We start from the raw sequence: 20,367 nt of genomic DNA on the forward strand, positions 1-20,367 counted from the left end.
GATACCCCTGAGGCCAGTTCCCGGGCGATATTTAAGAGGGAGTCCCGCGTGGCCCTTGTGGCCAAGGGGCCCAGAGGGTGGTTGAAGGCAGCGGGATACAGTTGGCAGATCAGCCATGCATATTGAACCCCGGTGCAGGCTCGACGGGCCGAATGGCCTACTCGGCACCTAATTCTATGTTTCTATAACCATATAACAATTAGAGCACGGAAACAGGCCATCTCGGCCCTTCTAGTCCGTGCCGAACACATAATCTCCCCTAGTCCCATCCACCTGCACTCAGACCATAACCCTCCATTCCTTTCCCGTCCATATACCTATCCAATTTATTTTTAAATGATAAAATCGAACCTGCCTCCACCACCTCCACTGGAAGCTCATTCCACACAGCTACCACTCTCTGGGTAAAGAAGCCAAACTAATCCTTCGACTTAAAGCACAGTGGTTGAAGGGGGAGATTAAACGGAGATGGAGGTCACTACTTGGACACCAATGCTTACACTGAAGCAATTGAGAAGGTCCTTCTTGAGGACTGTGTTGGTCTCCTCCCTCAGGTATGTGTTCACCGTCTGCAGGATGCTGACTGATGCGTTGTGGTTGGAGGTGGTCCAGAAGGAAGAGTTGTCCAGCAAGCTGGAGATGAGAAGGGCCTCGCTCAGGGCCTCTTGGATCTCCTGCTCGGTGTGACCAAGGCCCGGGGGCCCCAGGAGATGGTGGAAGACTTGGAGAATGTAGTTGGCTCCGGAGATCCAGCCAAAGGCTCTGTCGTCGCACCGGTTGAACTGATCCAGGAGGTCCTTCAGGAAAGCGGCCGGGTCTTCGCACAGTTGGCTGGTGTTGACACTCGAGGGCGCGGGCAACAGGTGGAGCAGCCGGCGAGCGAAACACTCAGGGGGCGGGCAGTCCCACACCGCCCAGGGGTGATGCCGAGAGATAGATTCGTACAGGGAGTTGTTTCGGCAAACGGCCTCCGTCAAGCCTTGGGCGTCCTGATCACGGCAGCTCTCCAAAAGCTCTCCATCCAAGAACATGTCCACGGACCAGTTGCTGTAGTTACACACCAGGGGTCCCTGCCCGGGTAGGTCCACCCCCATCGCTCTGCTGGCTTGACGAAGCTGGCTGCAGAAGCCGGCAGCCCAAGACCACCTCCTATCGGTGCAGAGACCGAGGAGCTGGCCCGTGATATTGACGAGGATGCAGTGTTGCAAATCCCCGCCGGTCAAGTTGGGCGTGTCCAACAGGCGGGTGCAGCCTCGGGGCACACTGGCCATCGTCTCCAGGGCAGGGGACAACCATGTACAGAGGACCACCAGCCAGGGGCTCTCGGTGGTGAAGCTGGTGCTGGAGTTGGAGATGGAGCAGAGTTGCTGGAGGTACCAGGAGATGCACTGGTCAGCATTGTCCAGAGAGGTCCAGGCCTCCAGCAGCCGCTCGCAGTCCCCACCCTGACCTTCTCGCCGGGCAGTTGTCCCACCAACACCACACAGGTGACCGGCCCAAGTCATGTTGATGCCCTGAAGGTCCAGCTGGGAGCAGAAGTGGCGGATGGCTTCCACGCTGATGGGCAGCCGGCTCTTGGCTCCCTCCACTCCCCCCCCTAACCCGTGGCAAAGGTCCACCATGAAGTCGTGCCGAGCCAGCAAGGTCTGGTTGGAGCAGAGGGGCCGGAGGGCCGAGGGGAGGCAGCGCCGGGGGAAGTCAGGGTGTTTGACCGGCAGCTCGGTGCAGGGGTCAGGGTTGGGGGTGGTGGTTTGCAGCCCCGAGCACAGCGGGGCCAGCCAGGCCCGGCCAGGGTCCCGGGACCCCAGGCCGCAAGCATTGGAGGCAAACTCTGCCGGGTAGAAGCGCCTGCAGACCTGCGCCCAGTACAAGTCCTCGTCCGCGGCCGACAGGTACCAGGCCACGTCGGAACAGGTGGAGCGGAGGTCGGGGGGCGGCCGGCCCGAGTCGCCGCTGCCGTTGAACAGGTTGCAGTAGAGGTAGACGGTGAAGTTGGAGACGCCGGGCAGCCCGGGAGCAGAGTGGCTGCAAACATCGTCCATGTTGGGAGAGGCGTCCTCGCCCTCCGCCTCAACCTCCACCTCCACCTCCACCTCCACCGTGTCTGAGTCCTCGTCCTCGGACGTCCAGGAGCCCCGGCGCCTTCGCCCCTTCCTCGGTGGACCCCGCCGACAGGAGAGAAAAGGCGTCCCCCTCCAAACCTCCGCGGAGCCGAAGCCCAGGTTGGCCGCATCCCAGGAGATGTTGTTCTTGAAGCCCCTGCGCACGAGAGAAGAAGGAGCAGCGTGAGAAACAACAACTTACGCCCCTGTCCCACTTGCGCGTCCTCGGCTCGCAAATTACACGACCTCGTGGTCGCTGGAGGCGTACAGTGTTGAAATTGGCTCTTCAGCCCACCCCGCCGACCATCAAACACCCTAGTAGTCCCACTATCCCATCCACTCCCGACACACTAGTCAAGTCAAGACAAGTCCATTTTATTAGTCACAGACACATACATAGAAACATAGAAACATAGAAATTAGGTGCAGGAGTAGGCCATTCGGCCCTTCGAGCCTGCACCGCCATTCAATATGATCATGGCTGATCATCCAACTCAGTATCCTGTACCTGCCTTCTCTCCATACCCTCTGATCCCTTTAGCCACAAGGGCCACATCTAACTCCCTCTTAAATATAGCCAATGAACTGTGGCCTCGACTACCCTCTGCGGCAGAGAGTTCCAGAGATTCACCACTCTCTGTGTGTGAAAAAAGTTCTTCTCATCTCGGTTTTAAAGGATTTCCCCCTTATCCTTAAGCTGTGACCCCTTGTCCTGGACTTCCCCAACATCGGGAGCAATCTTCCTGCATCTAGCCTGTCCAACCCTTAAGAATTTTGTAAGTTTCTATAAGATTCCCTCTCAATCTCTTAAATTCTAGAGAGTATAAACCAAGTCTATCCAGTCTTTCTTCACAAGACAGTCCTGACATCCCAGGAATCAGTCTGGTGAACGAGATGTGTAGTGAAAATGGAAAGTGGCAATGCTGGTGAATTGTGCAAAAAAAAACAAACAAACTACAAAAAGAATGGAACAGAATCACATATTCACATATTTCCGGGAGGAAAGAAAAAGGAAAAAAAAAAGCAGTTTTAAAAAGACACCACACAACAGCGAAAATGGTACAGTATAGTTAGTGGGTACACAAAAAAGCTGGAGAAACTCAGCGGGTGCAGCAGCATCTATGAAGCGAAGGAAATAGGCAACATTTCGGGACGAACCCCAAAGGAAATAGGTAACGTTTCGGGTCGAAACCCGAAGGGTTTCGGCCCGAAACGTTGCCTATTTCCTTCGCTCCATAGATACTGCTGCACCCGCTGAGTTTCTCCAACTTTTTTTGTGTACCTTCGATTTTCCAGCATCTGCAGTTCCTTCTTAAACACAGTAAAGTTAGTCCCTGGAGAGATAGGAGTTTACAGTCCTAATGGCCTGTGGGGAAGAAACTGGTTGGGCGTCTACTCCGATGTCGCTAGGTGACGCCTGTTTGGCCGTGAGTAGTCGCCCAAAGTGTTGTATCTTTTTCTGGTTGCCGCTGGAATTTCGACATTGACCTGCTGCGACTCTGACGGGTCAAGTCAAGTCTATTTGTCACATACACATAGAAACATCTAAAATAGGTGCAGGAGTAGGCCATTCGGCCCTTCGAGCCTGCACCGCCATTCAATATAATCATGGCTGATCATCCAACTCGGTATCCCATCCCTGCCTTCTCTCCATACCCCCTGATCCCTTTAGCCACAAGGGCCACATCTAACTCCCTCTTAAATATAGACAATGAACTGTGGCCTCAACTACCTTCTGCGGCAGAGAATTCCACAGATTCACCACTCCCTGTGTGAAAAATGATTTTCTCATCTCGGTCCTAAAAGACTTCCCTCTTATACTTAAACTGTGACCCCTAGTTCTGGACTTCCCCAACATCAGGAATAATCTTCCTGCATCTAGCCTGTCCAACCCCTTAAGAATTTTGTAAGTTTCTATAAGATTCCCCCCTCAATCTTCTAAGATGTGCAGTTAAATGAAAGTGGCAATGTCTGCAGATTGTGCAAAAAAACTACAGAACAGAATAGAACAGAATAAGTATTTAAATATTAGAAGGGAAAAAAATAATCGCCGAAAAAAAGTCGAGTAAGTAGGACAGGCTCGTTATTCGTACTGGAGATGGTTCATTGTTACTACTGTTGCTGTTTGAATGTTTTAGGAGACGGAATCCTTCAGATATCACATCGGGACACAACATTTTGATGGGAGCATTATTTATGGAATTATGAGGAAATAAGGCTAATTGCAATAAACAGCTGATAACCAACTCACCACAAAAGGAGTTGCCTTAAATTGCCTGCAAGAGAGAAGAAACGTTAAAATTAAAAGATGACCGACACTAGGATGCATGAGATTTTAAACATTCATGAGTTCGGCTGTTAATTGAAAATTGGAAGTCGATACACGAGGATCAGGCTAAAATGCCCCTGTCCCACTTAGGAAACCTGATCGGAAACCTATGGAGACTTTGCGCCCCACCCAAGGTTTCCGAGCAGTTCCCGGAGGTTGCAGGTAGTGGAAGCAGGGAGGGAGACTGACAAAAACCTCCAGGAACCGCACGGAAACCTTGGGTGGGGGGGGGGTCAAAGTCTCCAGAGGTTTCCGTTCAGGTTTCCTAAGTGGGACAGGGGACATCAGAGTCCATGGGACTACAGAGTCAAGGTTTACCTGATGGATGACAGAAATGAGGTGTTATGGGTTGGAAAGAGACACAAGGAACTGCAGACTGACATTATTAACAACTCTGAACTTGAAGGATATAAAATAGTGCCAGAATAATGGCGACTCATGCACTGGTTCAATATAATCTTCGATCTCGTACTCTTGGACTTAAATATGACTGAGCCTAATGCATTGCAAGATTATTATTGAACTGTATGCAAAAAAATAATGTCACTGTACCTAGGTGCATGCAACAATTGAAGTACCATTTACCGATTTACAATATTTTTATAATTTTGATTTACAGAAATGATGGACAAGCATTTACAAACGCTGATTTACTCATTTAAAAAAACACCAAAGTGCTGGAGTGACTCCGTGGGTTGGGCAGCATCTGTGGGCTGAACAAGGGTCTCGACCTGTCCACAACCTCCACTGATAGTCAGCACACGGTCATATGCTGAGAGAATGGAGCAGCTGGGCTTGTACAGTCTGGAGTTTAGAAGGATGAGAGGGGATCTTATTGAAACGTATAAGACTGTTAAGGGTTTGGACACGCTAGAGGCAGGAAACATGTTCCCGATGTTGGGGGAGTCCAGAACCAGGGGCCACACACAGTTCAAGAATAAGGAGTAAGCCATTTAGAACAGAGACGAGGAGACACTTTTTCTCGCAGAGAGTTGTGAGTCTGGAATTCTCTGCCTCAGAGGGCGGTGGAGGCAGGTTCTCTGGATGCTTTCAAGAGAGAGCTAGATAGGGCTCTTAAAAATAGCGGAGTCAGGGGATATGGGGAGAAGGCAGGAACGGGGTACTGATTGTGGATGATCAACCATGATCACATTGAATGGCGGTGCTGGCTCGAAGGGCCGAATGGCCTACTCCTGCACCTATTGTCTATTGATGCTGCTTGACATGCTGAGTTACGCCCGCACTTTGTGTATTTCTATCAATGATCCGAGGGTCTTTTAAAAGAGCATGCCCTTTATTGCAGAGGTTAGAACATTGTTTCACTGGGAAAGTGTACTCAGGACAATTGGAGATGGCCCCAGTTACAGATGAACCTCCTCAATTGTAATTCCTACTTACCTGCCGAACACTTCCCATTTTGATCGGATCGAGGAATTCCAAGAACAGAGGAGGCCTCATTTACCAGAGAGCCCGTCATCCGCGATACCTTCCTCTTGAAGTTGGCGTAGACGGAGGTCCCGACCTTGCGTAAAATGTTCTGCCTCAGCTCCTGCAGCCCGGCCCACCAGGCGTCCTCGCCCACGGTGGTTCGGGGACGGTTCACCGCTGCCGTCACCTCCGAGCCTCCTCTCCTGCCACTGGGCTTGGAAAGAATCTGCAGAAGACTCTGAGCGGCGTTCCCATTCCCCACTGCGTTTGCAGCCTCCCCGTCGCTCCCGGGCTCTTGGAGATCAATCCAAGGTCGGAATCTCTCACTTCTGGGAGGTGGACCGTTGGGCTGCCAGTTGACCACTGACTTCCAGTTTTTCCAATCAAGCAACTTGCCCAGATGTTCAAGCCAATCCACGTGAATGCTGCAATCTCCGTGTCCCGTTAAGGAACACACCAACTCCCGAATGCTGGCTTCGGCCTGTGCCAACGTCCCACTGAGCAAAGCCTGGGAGAAAGTTTCAACCAACCCAACCAGCACCTCCCAGTTCTCCTTCTGGAAAGCCCAAGCGAGCAGCTGGCGGTCCAAGATCCACTCTGCAGACGTTCGACAAGACTGTCCAGGCTTCTGCTGGCCCTCAGCGAAACAAAGAGGTCCATCAGCTCCAGAGTGGCCCTGGGCGGAGGTACATTCTCCACCTCTTCAGAATCCAGAGGGTCCAAAGGGAAGCTTTCAGCAGCGGGATCCTGGGGGTTGCTGCTCTGCAAATACAGGGAGATGTTGTAGAGAAATGCAGAGAAGCGTTTGCTGTCCATTGCATGTCTGGTCAGGAAAGAGGCCACATTCTGTTGAGGTAGGTTGCCCAAAGTTCTCAGTCCTCCCATCAAACTGGAGATCAGAGACTGGATCCTTTTGGAATCTTTGGGACCCGATCTTGCATGGGTCGGGATTTGACCGGCGTCTCCTTCTCCCAACAAGCGTGCAACATCCTTCAGCAGTTCCACATATTCCTTAATCCCATTATCTGGAAAATCAAGGGATCAACATTGAGGATTTATAACAAAGTCAAGGGCCGGGCCTATCCTTGTGGTGGACATTATTGGCCTGTTTCAGTGCTAATCTCATTTTCAACCCTCTAGAGGGTGGTAGCTTCGTCCGCCCCCCCGGGCCGCGGAGTTTGAACCAGCCCGTTCGCGGAGCTTGGATTCAGCCGCGGGACTTACCATCACCCGGCGGGGTGGGGGGAGGGCAGCATCGAAAGCCTGGATCGCCTCAACGCAGAGGGAGAACTGTGTTCATTGTGTGTACACAAAAAAGCTGGAGAAACTCAGCGGGTGCAGCAGCATCTATGGAGCGAAGGAAATAGGCAACGTTTCGGGACGAACCCCAAAGGAAATAGGTAACGTTTCGGGTCGAAACCCGAAGGGTTTCGGCCCGAAACGTTGCCTATTTCCTTCGCTCCATAGATGCTGCTGCACCCGCTGAGTTTCCCCAGCTTTTTTGTGTGCCTTCGATTTACCAGCATCTGCAGTTCCTTCTTAAACACTGTGTTCATTGTGTGTTCTGTTATGCCCCTGTCCCACTTAGGAAACCTGAACGGAAACCTCTGGAGACTTTGCCCCCCCCCCCCCCCCCCCCCCCCCCACCCCCACCCACCCAAGGTTTCCGTGCGGTTCCCGGAGGTTTTTGTCAGTCTCCCCACCTGCTTCCACTACCCGCAACCTCCGGCAACCACCTGCAACCTCCGGGAACCGCACGGAAAACCTTGGGCGGGGCGCAAAGTCTCCAGAGGTTTCCGTTCAGGCTTCCTAAGTGGGACGGGGGCATTACTTTATTTTCTGTCATTACTGCAAGGTAAGCAATTTAGGTTCAAACTAAAAGTTTGAATGACTATAAAGGAAACACTAAACTCTCTAGCCACTCTGAATTTGACAAAGAGCTGGCTGACCACGCTGAGTTATTCCAGCACTATGAGTGCATCTCTTATCTACCCACACTTAATCCGTATGTGGTTTATGATAAAGCACATGCTGGAGTAACTCAGTGGGCCAGGCAGCATCTGTGGAGGACATGGAATAGGTGAAGTTTCTCTTACCAGCGCTATGGGAGGTCACCAGCAGAATGAGGGTCAGCGCAAGCCGGGAAGGAAGTACCATTGCCGCTGAGCAACGCAAGCTCGTGCCTCTGGGAGATGGCGGCCTTCAGGTCTCGGGAACGCAAGTGTCCTCTCAGCACCAGCACGACTCGCATTCCTTGCGATCCTGTCAGAGGTACAATCGGAGACATACTGAACATGAGCACGTTCTACTCCATCACAGATGCAATGCGGACCAGGCCCCTTGCTCGCACATTTGATATCTTAACGGAATTAGGAATGTCGGGGGGAGTCAATAAAAAACATAGAAATTAGGTGCAGGAGTAGGCCATTCGGCCCTTCGAGCCTGCACCGGCCCCTGATCATCCAACTCGTACCCGTACCTGATCTCTCCATAACGGATCCCCTTAGGGGCCACATCTAACGGGGGAGTAGCAATGAACTGGCCTCAACTACCCTCTGTGGCACACAGAGTTCCAGAGATTCACCACTCTCTGTGTGAAGAAAAAACCAGGGGCCAGAGTAAGGGGCCATTTAGAGTACAGCCATTTAGAACAGAGACGAGGAAAACACATTATCTCACAGAGAGTGGTGAGTCTGTGGAATTCTCTGCCTCAGAGGGAGGTGGAGGCAGGTTCTCTGGATGCTTTCAAGAGAGAGCTAGATAGGGCTCTTAAAAATAGCCGAGTCAGGGGACATGGGGAGAAGGCAGGAACGGGGTACTGATTGGGGACGATCAGCCATGATCACATTGAATGGTGGTGCTGGCTTGAAGGGCCGAATGGCCTACTCCTGCACCTATTGTCTATTTGGGGTGCTCTCACTCCATTACTCCCCTCAACCTGACCCCAGCACCAAGGCCCTCCATAACCCCTCCTGCCCTCCATTCTCTGCCACGTCTCCAATTCTAGCCTCTTGGTCATCGATAAATGGAACAACTTCAGCCTGTTCAGCCGTGCCTTCAACAAGCCTGGTCCTCAGCTCCAAGATTCCCACTTGATATGGCGTTTGCTCTTTAACTTTGCATGAATGTTGTGCCTTGGAGTTATGGAGGAAGTTATTGAGGAGTGAGAGGCCTGCGATAGAGTGGATGTGGAGAGGATGTTTCCACTAGTGGGAGAGTCTAGGACCAGAGGCCAAAGCCTCAGAATAAAAGCACGCACCTTTGCACAAGGAGGAATTTCTTTCGTCAGAAGGTGGTGAATTTGGGGAGTCCGTTGCCACAGAAGGAATGTGGAGGCCAAGTCAATGGATAAAGGTAGAGATTGAAAGATGCTTGATTAGGAAGGGTGTCAAAGGATATGGGGAGAAGGCAGATGAATGGGGTTGAGAGGGAGAGATAGATCAGCCATGATTGAATGGCAGAGTAGACTTGATGGTCCATCTGAGGAGACAGATCTCCTCAGACTGAAGAAGGTCCATCTGTCTCCTCAGATCCTGGTGAACTTCTACCGCTGCACCATCGAGAGCATCCTTACCAACTGCATCACAGTAAGGTATGGCAACTGCTCTGTCTCCGACCGGAAGGCATTGCAGAGGGTGGTGAACATTGCCCAACGCATCACCGGTTCCTCGCTCCCCTCCATTGAGTCTGTCCAAAGCAAGCGCTGCCTGCGGAGGGCGCTCAGCATCGCCAAGGACTGCTCTCACCCCAACCACGGACTGTTTACCCTCCTACCATCCGGGAGGCGCTACAGGTCTCTCCGTTGCCGGACCAGCAGGTCGAGGAACAGCTTCTTTCCGGCGGCTGTCACTCTACTCAACAACGTACCTCGGTGACTGCCAATCACCACCCCCCCCCCCCCGGACACTTATTATTATTTATTCAAATCATTTGCTATGTCGCTCTTCCAGGGAGATGTTAAATGCATTTCGTTGTCTCTGTACTGTACACTGACAATGACAATTAAAATTGAATCTGAATGGGCTGAATGGCCGAATTCTACTCCAAGAACCCGTGAACATGAGTGTGGACACAAGATTGACGAGGGCAAGGCTCTAATATCAACCCCCCCTCCACCCCCCCATAGCTCAAGCCCACAGCCCCAGGGAACATTCTGGTGAGTCTCCTCTGCATCCTCTTTCGAACCCGAGTGGAGGACCAAGTTTTCAAAACCATTCTTGAAAACTGCATAGAATTTTATTTTTAAATCTGTCGAGAGCAATAAATAATGTCAAAACAAGACTCTCTAACAGAGGCTGCAATAGCAGTTTTGGATTGCAATTGCAGCGTCTGCCATCAGTCAGACGATTTGAAGTTAGCAGCAAGCTCATGCATGCTTATTACTGACACTGCTGCTCATAGCTTTAACTCACCTACCTTCAATTCAGCAAACACTTTGCTCACTCCTCATCTCTTAATCGTTTTAGAGACATAGTCATACAGCGTGGAAGCAGGCCCTTCTACCAACTTGCCCATGTTAACCAACTTGCCCCATCAACGTTAATCCCATAGAAGCTGCTGCACCCGCTGAGTTTCTCCAGCAATTTTGTGTACGAACGTTAATCCCACCTGCCTGAGTTTGGCCCATATCCATCTAACCCTGTCCTAGCCACGTACCTATCTAATTATTTATTAAATGTTGCAATAGTCGCTCCCTCAACTACCTCCTCTGGCAGCTTGTTCCATATGCCCACCACCCTCCCTCTGTGTGGAAAAAGTTACCCTTCAGATTCCTACTAAATTTTTCCCACTTCAATTTAAAGCTCCTTAAGTCCTCTGCTTCTCGATTCCCAGACTCTGGGCAAGAGACTCTGTGCGTCTATTCCTCTCATGATTTTATCATGACTTCCATTCTACTAAATAGTCAGAAGCTCAGTAATAAACGTAGATAGACAAGGGAGAATTCATCTTCTAGCATTACCTGGTGACATTGAGCAGGATCTGTGAACTTCATTGGAATGAAACCCTCTCAGTGTGACAGACACTAACTCGCTCCGACTCTGACCACAGACCACAGCTTCTTTAAGACAAGTTTCCATCCACCACAGATTGTAGGGTCAGATTTCCACAAACATCCTGGGGTGCAATTACTTATTTATAATTATTCTAATCAAGATTTAAAAGTTTAATTGTTTTACCTTTTTATCTTACTACATGTTGCATCCGCTTTAGGGTGGCTGTTGGAAGTTTTACAAGAGTGGATTTAACGGAGAGTCGCTGCATAGCCAAGTTCCTTTTGTTCTTGTTGAATGTCAATGAAATTCCTGGCAAGGTGTATAACGGATTAGAACCTGCAAGTTCTAACTGCCCCAAGACAAAGATTAGCAAGGACATTTTGTAATGGGTCGCAAGGAACAATACATTGGTAGCTTTTTCATGGATAGGAATCAGAAGACCATATAATAATAATAATAATAATAATAAATTTATTTCGGACTCAAGGTCAAGACAAGGGGCAACATTACATAAAAATGCATTGCATATTTAAAAATACCATAAAGTACATATGATAAGGGGATCAGAGGGTATGGAGAGAAGGCAGGTACGGGAATGGCCTACTGAGTTGGATGATCAGCCATGATCATATTGAATGGCGGTGCAGGCTCGAAGGGCCGAATGGCCTACTCCTGCACCTAGTTTCTATGTTTCTAAAATCTTAGTATATCACTTATAAAAGGTACGGGATGCTGAGTTGGATGATCAGCCATGATCATATTGAATGGCGGTGCAGGCTCGAAGGGCCGAATGGCCTACTCCTGCACCTAGTTTCTATGTTTCTAAAATCTTAGTATATCACTTATAAAAACATCATAAATTATATATTTAAAAAAACACAATACATGAATTAAAATCCAGAATAAAAGAATGATCAGTGACCTACAATGAGACAACGATACCAGTATCTCCACAACTGGGATTCGTAGCGTGTAGTGCTAACCCTTATGTTTGACAAGGCCACCATCATTTCATTTTTAGAGTCATTTATGCTGCAAATGAATTGATACATATGATTTCTTAGGATAACTTCTAAAGTACCGACTCCTGCTGCCACAAGCATGTTACTAAGACTACACCATCCAGGTTTCCTTAGCAGTGTTCTCATGGCATCGTTATATGACACCTTTAGTAGAGCATGTAGACCATTCAGCCCCTCAAGTGTATTCCATCATTAAACATGGAAGTAGCTCTCGATGACTGTACCATTGGCCTCAACCTGAATATAGTCAAAGAGCTGCACAGTATGGAAGCAGGCCCTTCGGCCCAACTCATCTGTGCCGACCAAGTTGCCCACCCTAGCTAGCCCCATTTGCCCGTGTCTGGCACATGTCCCTCTATCCCATCCGTGAACATGCCCAAATATCTTGTAAATGTTATTTTATCCACTTCCTCCGACAGCTTGTTCCATATCTCTTTCAAGAGAGAGCTGGATAGGGCTCTTAAAAATAGCGGAGTCAGGGGATATGGGGGAGGAGGCAGGAACGGGGTACTGATTGGGGATGATCAGCCATGATCACATTGAATGGCGGTGCTGGCTCGAAAAGCCAAATGGCCTACTCCTGCACCTATTGTCTAGTGTCTATACTACCCATCACTCTCTGGGTAAAAATGTTGCCCCTCAGGTTCCTATTAAATCCTTCCCCTCTCAATCTCTAGCCTTTAGTTTAAGACTCTACCATGCTGTGGATGAAAGGCAGTGATCATTCACTGTTGCTCTGGCCACTCGTGATTTTGCGCACCTCTCTAAGGTCACCCCTCAGCCTCCTACACTGGGGAATAAAGCCCCAATCTACCCAGCTTCTCCTTATGAAGTCAAAGCCTCCAGTCCATGTAACACCCTTGTGAATCTGTTTGCACCCTCTCCAGCTTAATCACGTCCTTCCTACAACTGGGCCATGCCACCAGAACTGCACATGATATTCTAAGGTAGACGACAAATGCTGGAGAAACTCAGCGGGTGAGGCAGCATCTATGGAGCGAAGGAAATAGGCAACGTTTCGGGCCTGCCCGAAACGTTGCCTATTTCCTTCGCTCCATAGATGCTGCCTCGCCCGCTGAGTTTCTCCAGCATTTGTTGTCTACCTTTCGATTTTCCAGCATCTGTAGTTCCTTCTTAAACAATGATATTGGATTGGATTCAATTTATTGTCATTGTCTAGAGACAACAAAATGCTATTTTCCTTACAGTCATACAGATTAAAAAACCCCACACAAAACACAAAAGTCCATGACACAAACATCCCCACAGTGGCACCAAAGTTCCCCACAGCAAGGGCAGGAACCAAAGTCCAGTCAACCTCCTCGCTGATCTTCCCGTGGTCTAAGTGTCGTCTCAGCAACGACTTGAAGCCCAAACTCCGAAATATTCTGACCTGATAGAAAGCGGGATTAAAATTCAAAACATCCCACACACGTGTCAGTTTACCAGCAAAGCCAGGAGGCCACAGTTACAACACAAAAAAACAATTTATTTGTTGTCATTTGAACCTCATTGAGATTCAAACGAAATTTGGTTTCTGCAGTCAAACAACCAAGACACAACACAATTTACACAAACATCCATCACAGCGAATCTCCTCACATCCATCACAGCGAATCTCCTCCTCACATGTCACTGTGATGGAAGGCAAAGTCTTATCTCTCCCTTATTTCACTGTAGCAATACTTACAATCAGAATTCAATCATGCCCTTGCCATCCCTAACTGTTGCTGTGTCCGGCCCCTCAAACATCTACTTTCCCCTCTCCTCCAACTCTCAAGTACATCGGAAACAAAGACAACAACACACAGGCACACTAAATGATTTAGAAGCTTCTAACCTGTACACACTCAGTTCTCGCTCGCTGGCTAGCTAGCTAGCTTTCTGTACACCCCAGCTATCCAAGTGCAATCCTCCGGCATCAATCAGGGTAATTAAACAAACTGAAATTGAAAGTTCGGAGCCAGATACCTAGAGATTCATTAGGCAGGGACAAATTAATCAGTGCAGCCAGTCCATTGCAAAATAGGCACTCATTCAGATCCTGCATTTAATCATTAAATTGGGTTTGCAATCCGAGAACACGGCAAGAAAGCTCCTAACTCCATTCCATCATCATTGCACGGTTCGGGTACAATGCAATGTACTTATTACTGCATAAATAATGCAGCAGAAACCAGTCGATCCACAAAAGCGGGGACAGAGGAGAAACCAAAAACCTATTTGATTCATTAGCCAGTTCGATGAAAGTGGCTCGCTTGCCATGGCGACTTATTTTAAAAGTGAATGTTGGCAAATTAACAATCTGCGAAGCCAAAAACAATTGTACATTATCAGATAACTCGATGACATAACAAGGCTTTATTACTTAGGGAACAAACTTTATCAATAGTGCTATGCTTGTTCTTTCACAAGGGGTTACCTGACCTGCTGAGGACAGCACATTGGCACGACTGGTAGAACTATGCTTCACAGCACCAAGCAGCCAGGATTGAACGTACTACAAGACTGCTAAACAGCTTCCTACCACAGGCTGTGAGGCTGCTAAACAGTCACTCTGTACTCACAGTCACTTGATTCTGTGGCTGGCACGGACACTTTAATAACTGGCACTGGACATTTTTATGATTGGTTTATTGTATTTTAACATTGTGTTTTACCTGCTTTTAACTATTTATACTGTTCCATCAGGGACTGGATTGTTTTTAGTGTTATTATGTGTGGAATGTTTTAAATTTCATGTGCGATGCTCCGCTATTCACTGGGAAATTAAAGGTCTTTTCATTTTGCACTGTACAACTGTTGCTTGCAAGATGACAATAAAGGTTGATTGGATTGAATCCGACCTTGGGTGTAGTCTGTGTGGAGTTTGCACGTCCTTTGTGACTGCGTACCTTTTCAGTTCCCCACCACATCCTAAAGACGTGCGGATTATTGGGTTAATTGGCTCTCTGAAAATACAAGATACAAGATACATTTATTGGTCACATGCGCCAGTTGGCACAGTGAAATGTAATCATCATAGTCAAAATAAAGAACGCAACATAGAGTTGATAGAATTCAATATAAAACATCCCCACACAGCAGAATCAAAGTTTCCCACTGTGAGGGAAGGCACCAAAGTCAGTCTTCCTCCAATGTTCCCCAATGTTCAGCCGTGGTCTGGCCGTCCGCAGTCGCCGCTACGGGCGGCACGATGTTCAGGCTCGCTCGCCGGGGTGATGTAAGTCCGACATCGGGGCTAGGGGACCTCCTCAGCGGCCTGGACATCCGAATCGGCCACCTCCTACCGGAGTCCGCGGCTCCCAAAGTCCGCAGGCAGAGATGCAGCGCTGGCAGCCTTCGGCAAAGGACCCCAGGACTCCTTGCCCCAAGTGTATAGAGAGTGGGATACCATAGATCTAGTGCGAACAGGAGGAGATCGACAGTCATCGCAGACCCAGTGGGCCAAAGGACCTGATTCCATGCTGCATCTTTCAAAATATATATATTTTTAAGATTTGGGATATGGGGTGCCATATGTAATGTCAGGATGTATTATTCATGTTTAACTATCTTTGAGAAAGTTGGCGAGCTGGTGCTTTAGGATAGTGTGCATTTGCTGCAACTATTGTGGATGGCAGATTTAGCAAGGTGGTTATACCAGGTGTCTTGGTTCCACAGGTAGAACATTGGATGAGCAAAGGCAGCTTGCGCACAAATCCCGTGGTCAATTTCCCTCTCAAACTGATATGTTACTGAACTCTCTTGCCAAGGTAAAGGGCCTGTGCCACTTTCATGACCAAATTCACGACCTTTTTTACTCGTGGACATTTTTCATCATGCTAGAAAAACGCCCCGACCTACTTGATGCCACGAGTACCTACGGCTAGCATCATGGCCTGCTACGACCTACCTACGACCACGCTGCGAGTACGAGTCAGGGCAAACACAGCAGAGGTCGTGAATTAGGTCGTGAAAGTGCGACAGGCCCTTAAAGGCCTTTTAGCATTAAGCAACAAGAGCAAAGTTCATCATAAGTCATAGGAGCAGAATGGCTTGTCCTCCACATCAGTCTGTGACGATGAATTCTGCAGATTCAGCACCCTCTGGCTAAAGAAATTCCTTGTCTTGGTACGAAGAGGGACATAAAAAGCTGGAGTAACTCAGCGGGACAGGCAGCATCTCTTGAAGAGAATGGGTGACGTTTCAGGCCGAGACCCGTCTTCAGACCTATGGCTCTACTGCACAAAGGGAGGGGGGAAAAGAGGTGTAGTGCAAGGCATTAAAGGGTAGCGCTTCTTAGGGAGAATGATACTCCAAGGTCGTGTCAGATTCAGATTCAATTTTAATTGTCATTGTCTGTGTACAGTACAGGGCAAGTCAAATATATCTTCGAACAGCTGCAAGACTTTCTGAAGAGGATGGTGAATATCCAGTGGTCATGTTACACATCAGAGTGCTTATCCTGGAGTTATTACACGTACTATCTGCTCTAATTGTAAAAAATAGCAAAAGAATGGGGTTCTGCAGCATGAAATTAAGAATCATGAGGGGAAATTAGAAAACAGCTCCTCCTTACAGTAATTTTAGGACGACTTCCTATGCCATGTAATAAAAGGTGCAAGATTAGGAGAATTGATCAGATGAATAGACAATAAACAATAGGTACAGGGCTAGGCCATTCGGCTCTTCGAGCCAGCACCGCCATTCAATGTGATCATGGCTAATCAACCCCAATCAGTACCACGATCCTGCCTTCTCCCCATATCCCCTGACTCTGCTATCTTTAAGAGCCCTATCTAGCTCTCTCTTGAAAGCATTCAGAGAACCTGTCTCCACCTCCCTCTGAGGCAGAGAATTCCACAGACTCACCACTCTCTGAGAAAAAGTGTTTCCCCGTCTCCGTTCTAAATGGCTTACTCCTTATTCTTAAACTGTGGCCCCTGGTTCTGGACTCCCCCAACATCGGGAACATGTTTCCTGCCTCTAGCGTAACCAAACCCTTAACAATCTTCTATGTTTCAATGAGATATCCTCTCATCCTTCTAAACTCCAGAGTGTTCAAGCCCAGCTGCTCCATTCTCTCAGCATATGACAGTCCAGCCATCCCGGGAATTAACCTTGTAGGCATGCATCGCAGATAAACCAACAAATGTGGGAAGGATTAGATTTCTGAAACATCTGCACCAATTTCTGGGGAAGGTGCGACTTGTACAAGAGGATTCTCCCAGGCAAGACCACACCAATGTACTTCTGGGGCATTTGCTTGTGTTGTTGGCAAGGATTTAAATGTGGGATGAGAAACAGGCAGAGTCATATGCAAAATAATGCTATCATGATTAAGGTTACAAAGTCTAAAGAATTTGAGTCCCCGTTTTCATGGCAAGTTGGACGAGTCAACTGTCCCATGACTTGTAAATAGAAACGGCCAGGTGATGATGACAGAGACAGGGACATAAACAATATTTAGGAAGATGGCCAAAAGTTGCAAGGAGGTGGCATTGTGCGTTAGCAAGAGGGACTCTTACAGGCAGTCATGGTGGCACAGTGGTAGAGTTGCTGCCTCACAGCGAATGCAGCGCCGGAGACCCGTGTTCCATCCCGACTACGGGTGCTGTCTGTACGGAGTTTGTACATTCTCCCCGTGACCTGCGTGGGTTTCCTCCCACACTCCAAAGACGTACAGGTTTGTAGGTCAATTGGCTTGGTAAATGTAAAAATTGTTCCTAGTGGGTGTAGGACAGGGATCGCTGGTTGGTGCTGACCCAGTGGGCCGAAAGGGCCTTTCCATGCTTATATCTCTAAACGAAACACTCTATAGAATTGGACACAATTCAACCTTGCTCTGCTGCTGACAACAGGGCCGTGGGTACAAATGATGTATAATGTCACACAATGGCCATCACTTGTTCAATTTCTCTAGAATTCCCCCCTTCACACTGATATGTCACCGAGAAATCTTGTGGGGGAGAATGGGCTTTTAGCATAAAGCAAAGTCCTTGGCAGTACGGATTGATCTGTTTTGTAGTCAATGCCTACTATGTTCTGTGTGCCGAAGCAAAGCAAGAATTTCATTGTCCTATCAGGGACACATGGCAATAAACTCACTTGAACTTGGTTCAGTACAACAGGTGAGGAAAAGTGTTAAAGAGGGAACTGCAGATGCTGGAGAATCGAAGGTTACACAGAAAAGCTGGAGAAACTCAGCGGGTGCAGCAGCATCTATGGAGCGAAGGAAATAGGCAACGTTTCGGGCCGAAACCCTTCTTCAGACTGAGGTGAGGAAAAGTAATTGCAGTACAAGGGAATTCAATTGCAAAGTAGAACTTCTGTGGCAAAGGTGCACCATGCTTGCATGCTGGGTTTATGAATTACAAGTTGATGCAGGCAACTAGGTACGAATTAGATTCTTCCACAGATGGGACAGGTAGGTAGTCCGGGGTGGTACATGTCCCATGTCAATAATGCAGGGCTTGTGTCATCTTGCTGCACGGTTCTCAATACCATGCCAAATTCACTTGTTACACTGTAGCTGGATAGCCTTAATAGTTTTGAATTACATCTCAAAGAGGAAAACGGAACATGACAAGTGCTCTTTCCACCAATATGCAGATCAGATGTCATTGCACAATGATCCATGGACAAGCTGTCAACTACCCAAGAATCACATTACAATTCAAAGTTTGATTCTCATAAAGTATAAAACATCACGGCAGAAAAAGTAATTGTATACTTAAAATTGTATACAGGCAGCAGCGGCGACCTGACTCGGCCCCGAGGCCGTGGCGGAGACGGCGGTAGCGGAGACCTGACTCTGCCTCTGAGCTGTGGCGGAGGCAGCGGCAGCAGAGACCTGACTCGGCCTCTGAGCTGTGGTGAGGCAGCGACCACCCGCAGAGTTTGAACCGTCGCCTCGGCGTAGAGAGGAGAACAAAGAGGGAAGAGCCAGAGACTTTAAGATTTTGCCTTCCACCACAGTGAGGAGGTGTTTGGTGAACTCACTGTGGTGGATGTTAAATTTGTGTTGATTGTGTGTTTTTGTCATTTTTTAAATTATATGTATGACTGCAGGGAAACAGAATTTCGTTCAGACCGAAAGGTCTGAATGACAATAAACTAATCTAATCTAATCTAATCTAAAATTCAACTTTAAGATCAATAAAGAAATAATCATATATCTGTTAAAACTTAGGTCGATACTAAATTAAGTTTCCAATTTTCTTACAATCAAATTATGACCAGCTACAGTTCCACTTTCAATAAAATGAGCACCATCTAAATAAGCCTTAGATATTAAAATGTATTTTGTGGTGGAGCTGCAAATAATTTTGGACTCTCTCCAAAGTTAGAGCAATTTAACTTGGAATTCTGAAAGCACTCGGAAAGCAGCCAGGTTGGATAACAAAGTGGAAATATTTATAACACCCTTCCTTCAAAGGCCCACTCAGTTCCTGGTTTATTGTCAGGCCATCTGCAGTAGTTCAATGAACTAGCGATTATGATCCAAGCTAATTGATTGTTTATTAGGTTAGATCATTGCTTTTACAGCAATTTTCCAATTAAGTTTGTTGTATTGATCAGGAATAGATTACAGCACATTGTATTGGGGGTAGGGTATTGACATGGATAGAGAACTGGTTGGCAGACAGGAAGCAAAGAGTAGGAATTAACGGGTCCTTTTCAGAATGGCAGGCAGTGACTAGTGGAGAGCCGCAAGGCTCGGTGCTGGGATTCCAGTTATTTACAATATATATGAACAATTTAGATGAAGGAATTAAATGCGACATCTCCAAGCTTGCAGATGACACAAAGCTGGGTGGCAGTGAGAGCTGCGATGATGATGCTATGAAGCTGCGGGATGACTTGGATAGGATGGGTGAGTGGGCAGATGCCGTATGAGAATAAATGTGTGATCATCCACTTTGGTGGCAAGAACAGGGAGTCAGATTATCTGAATGGTGTCAGATTAGGAAAAGGGGAGGTGCAACGAGACCTGGGTGTGCTTGTACATCAGTCACTGAAAGTAAGATGCAGGTACAGCAGGCAGGGAAGAAAGCAAATGGCATGTTGGCCTTCATTGCGAGAGTATTTGAGTTTAGGAGCAAGGAGGTCCTGATGACAGATCGCACCTGTAGTATCGTGTGCAATTTTGTTCTCCTAATTCGAGGAAGGACATTATTGCTATTGAGGGAGTGCAGCGTAGGTTCACCAGGTTAATTCCTGGGATGGCAGGACTGCTAAGAATGGGTCGAATGGGCTTGTATTCACTGGAATTTATAAAGACGAGAAGTCTTATAGAAACATATAAAATTCTTAAAGGATTAGACAGGCTGGATGCAGGAAAAATGTTCCCAAAGTTGGGGGAACCAGAACCAGGGGTCACAGGTTTAAGAATAAGGGGTAGGCCATTTAAGAGTGAGATGAGGAAAAACTTCTTCACCCAGAGAGTTGTGAATCTGTGGAATTCTCTGCCACAGAAGGCAGTGGAGGCCAATTCACTGGATGTTTTC

General features: G+C 48.0%; 1 protein-coding gene across 1 annotated transcript in view; it reads right to left on the bottom strand.

The window, feature by feature from the left end:
• The window catches only part of LOC129713606 (stereocilin-like), a 51,850-nt gene extending 43,499 nt beyond the window's left edge, over positions 1-8,351 (bottom strand). The window contains exons 1-6 of the mRNA XM_055662795.1: positions 8,339-8,351; positions 8,014-8,121; positions 6,550-6,884; positions 5,830-6,415; positions 4,354-4,378; positions 501-2,259 (exon numbers count right to left, since the gene is read on the bottom strand). Of these exons, the coding sequence (XP_055518770.1) occupies positions 501-2,259; positions 4,354-4,378; positions 5,830-6,415; positions 6,550-6,884; positions 8,014-8,121; positions 8,339-8,351 (2,826 nt within the window). The remainder of the gene's footprint in view (positions 1-500; positions 2,260-4,353; positions 4,379-5,829; positions 6,416-6,549; positions 6,885-8,013; positions 8,122-8,338) is intronic.
• Between the last annotated feature and the right edge of the window lie 12,016 nt (positions 8,352-20,367).

The sequence above is a fragment of the Leucoraja erinacea genome, chromosome 36 (genome assembly GCF_028641065.1).
Source record: "Leucoraja erinacea ecotype New England chromosome 36, Leri_hhj_1, whole genome shotgun sequence".
Taxonomy (NCBI): domain Eukaryota; kingdom Metazoa; phylum Chordata; class Chondrichthyes; order Rajiformes; family Rajidae; genus Leucoraja; species Leucoraja erinaceus.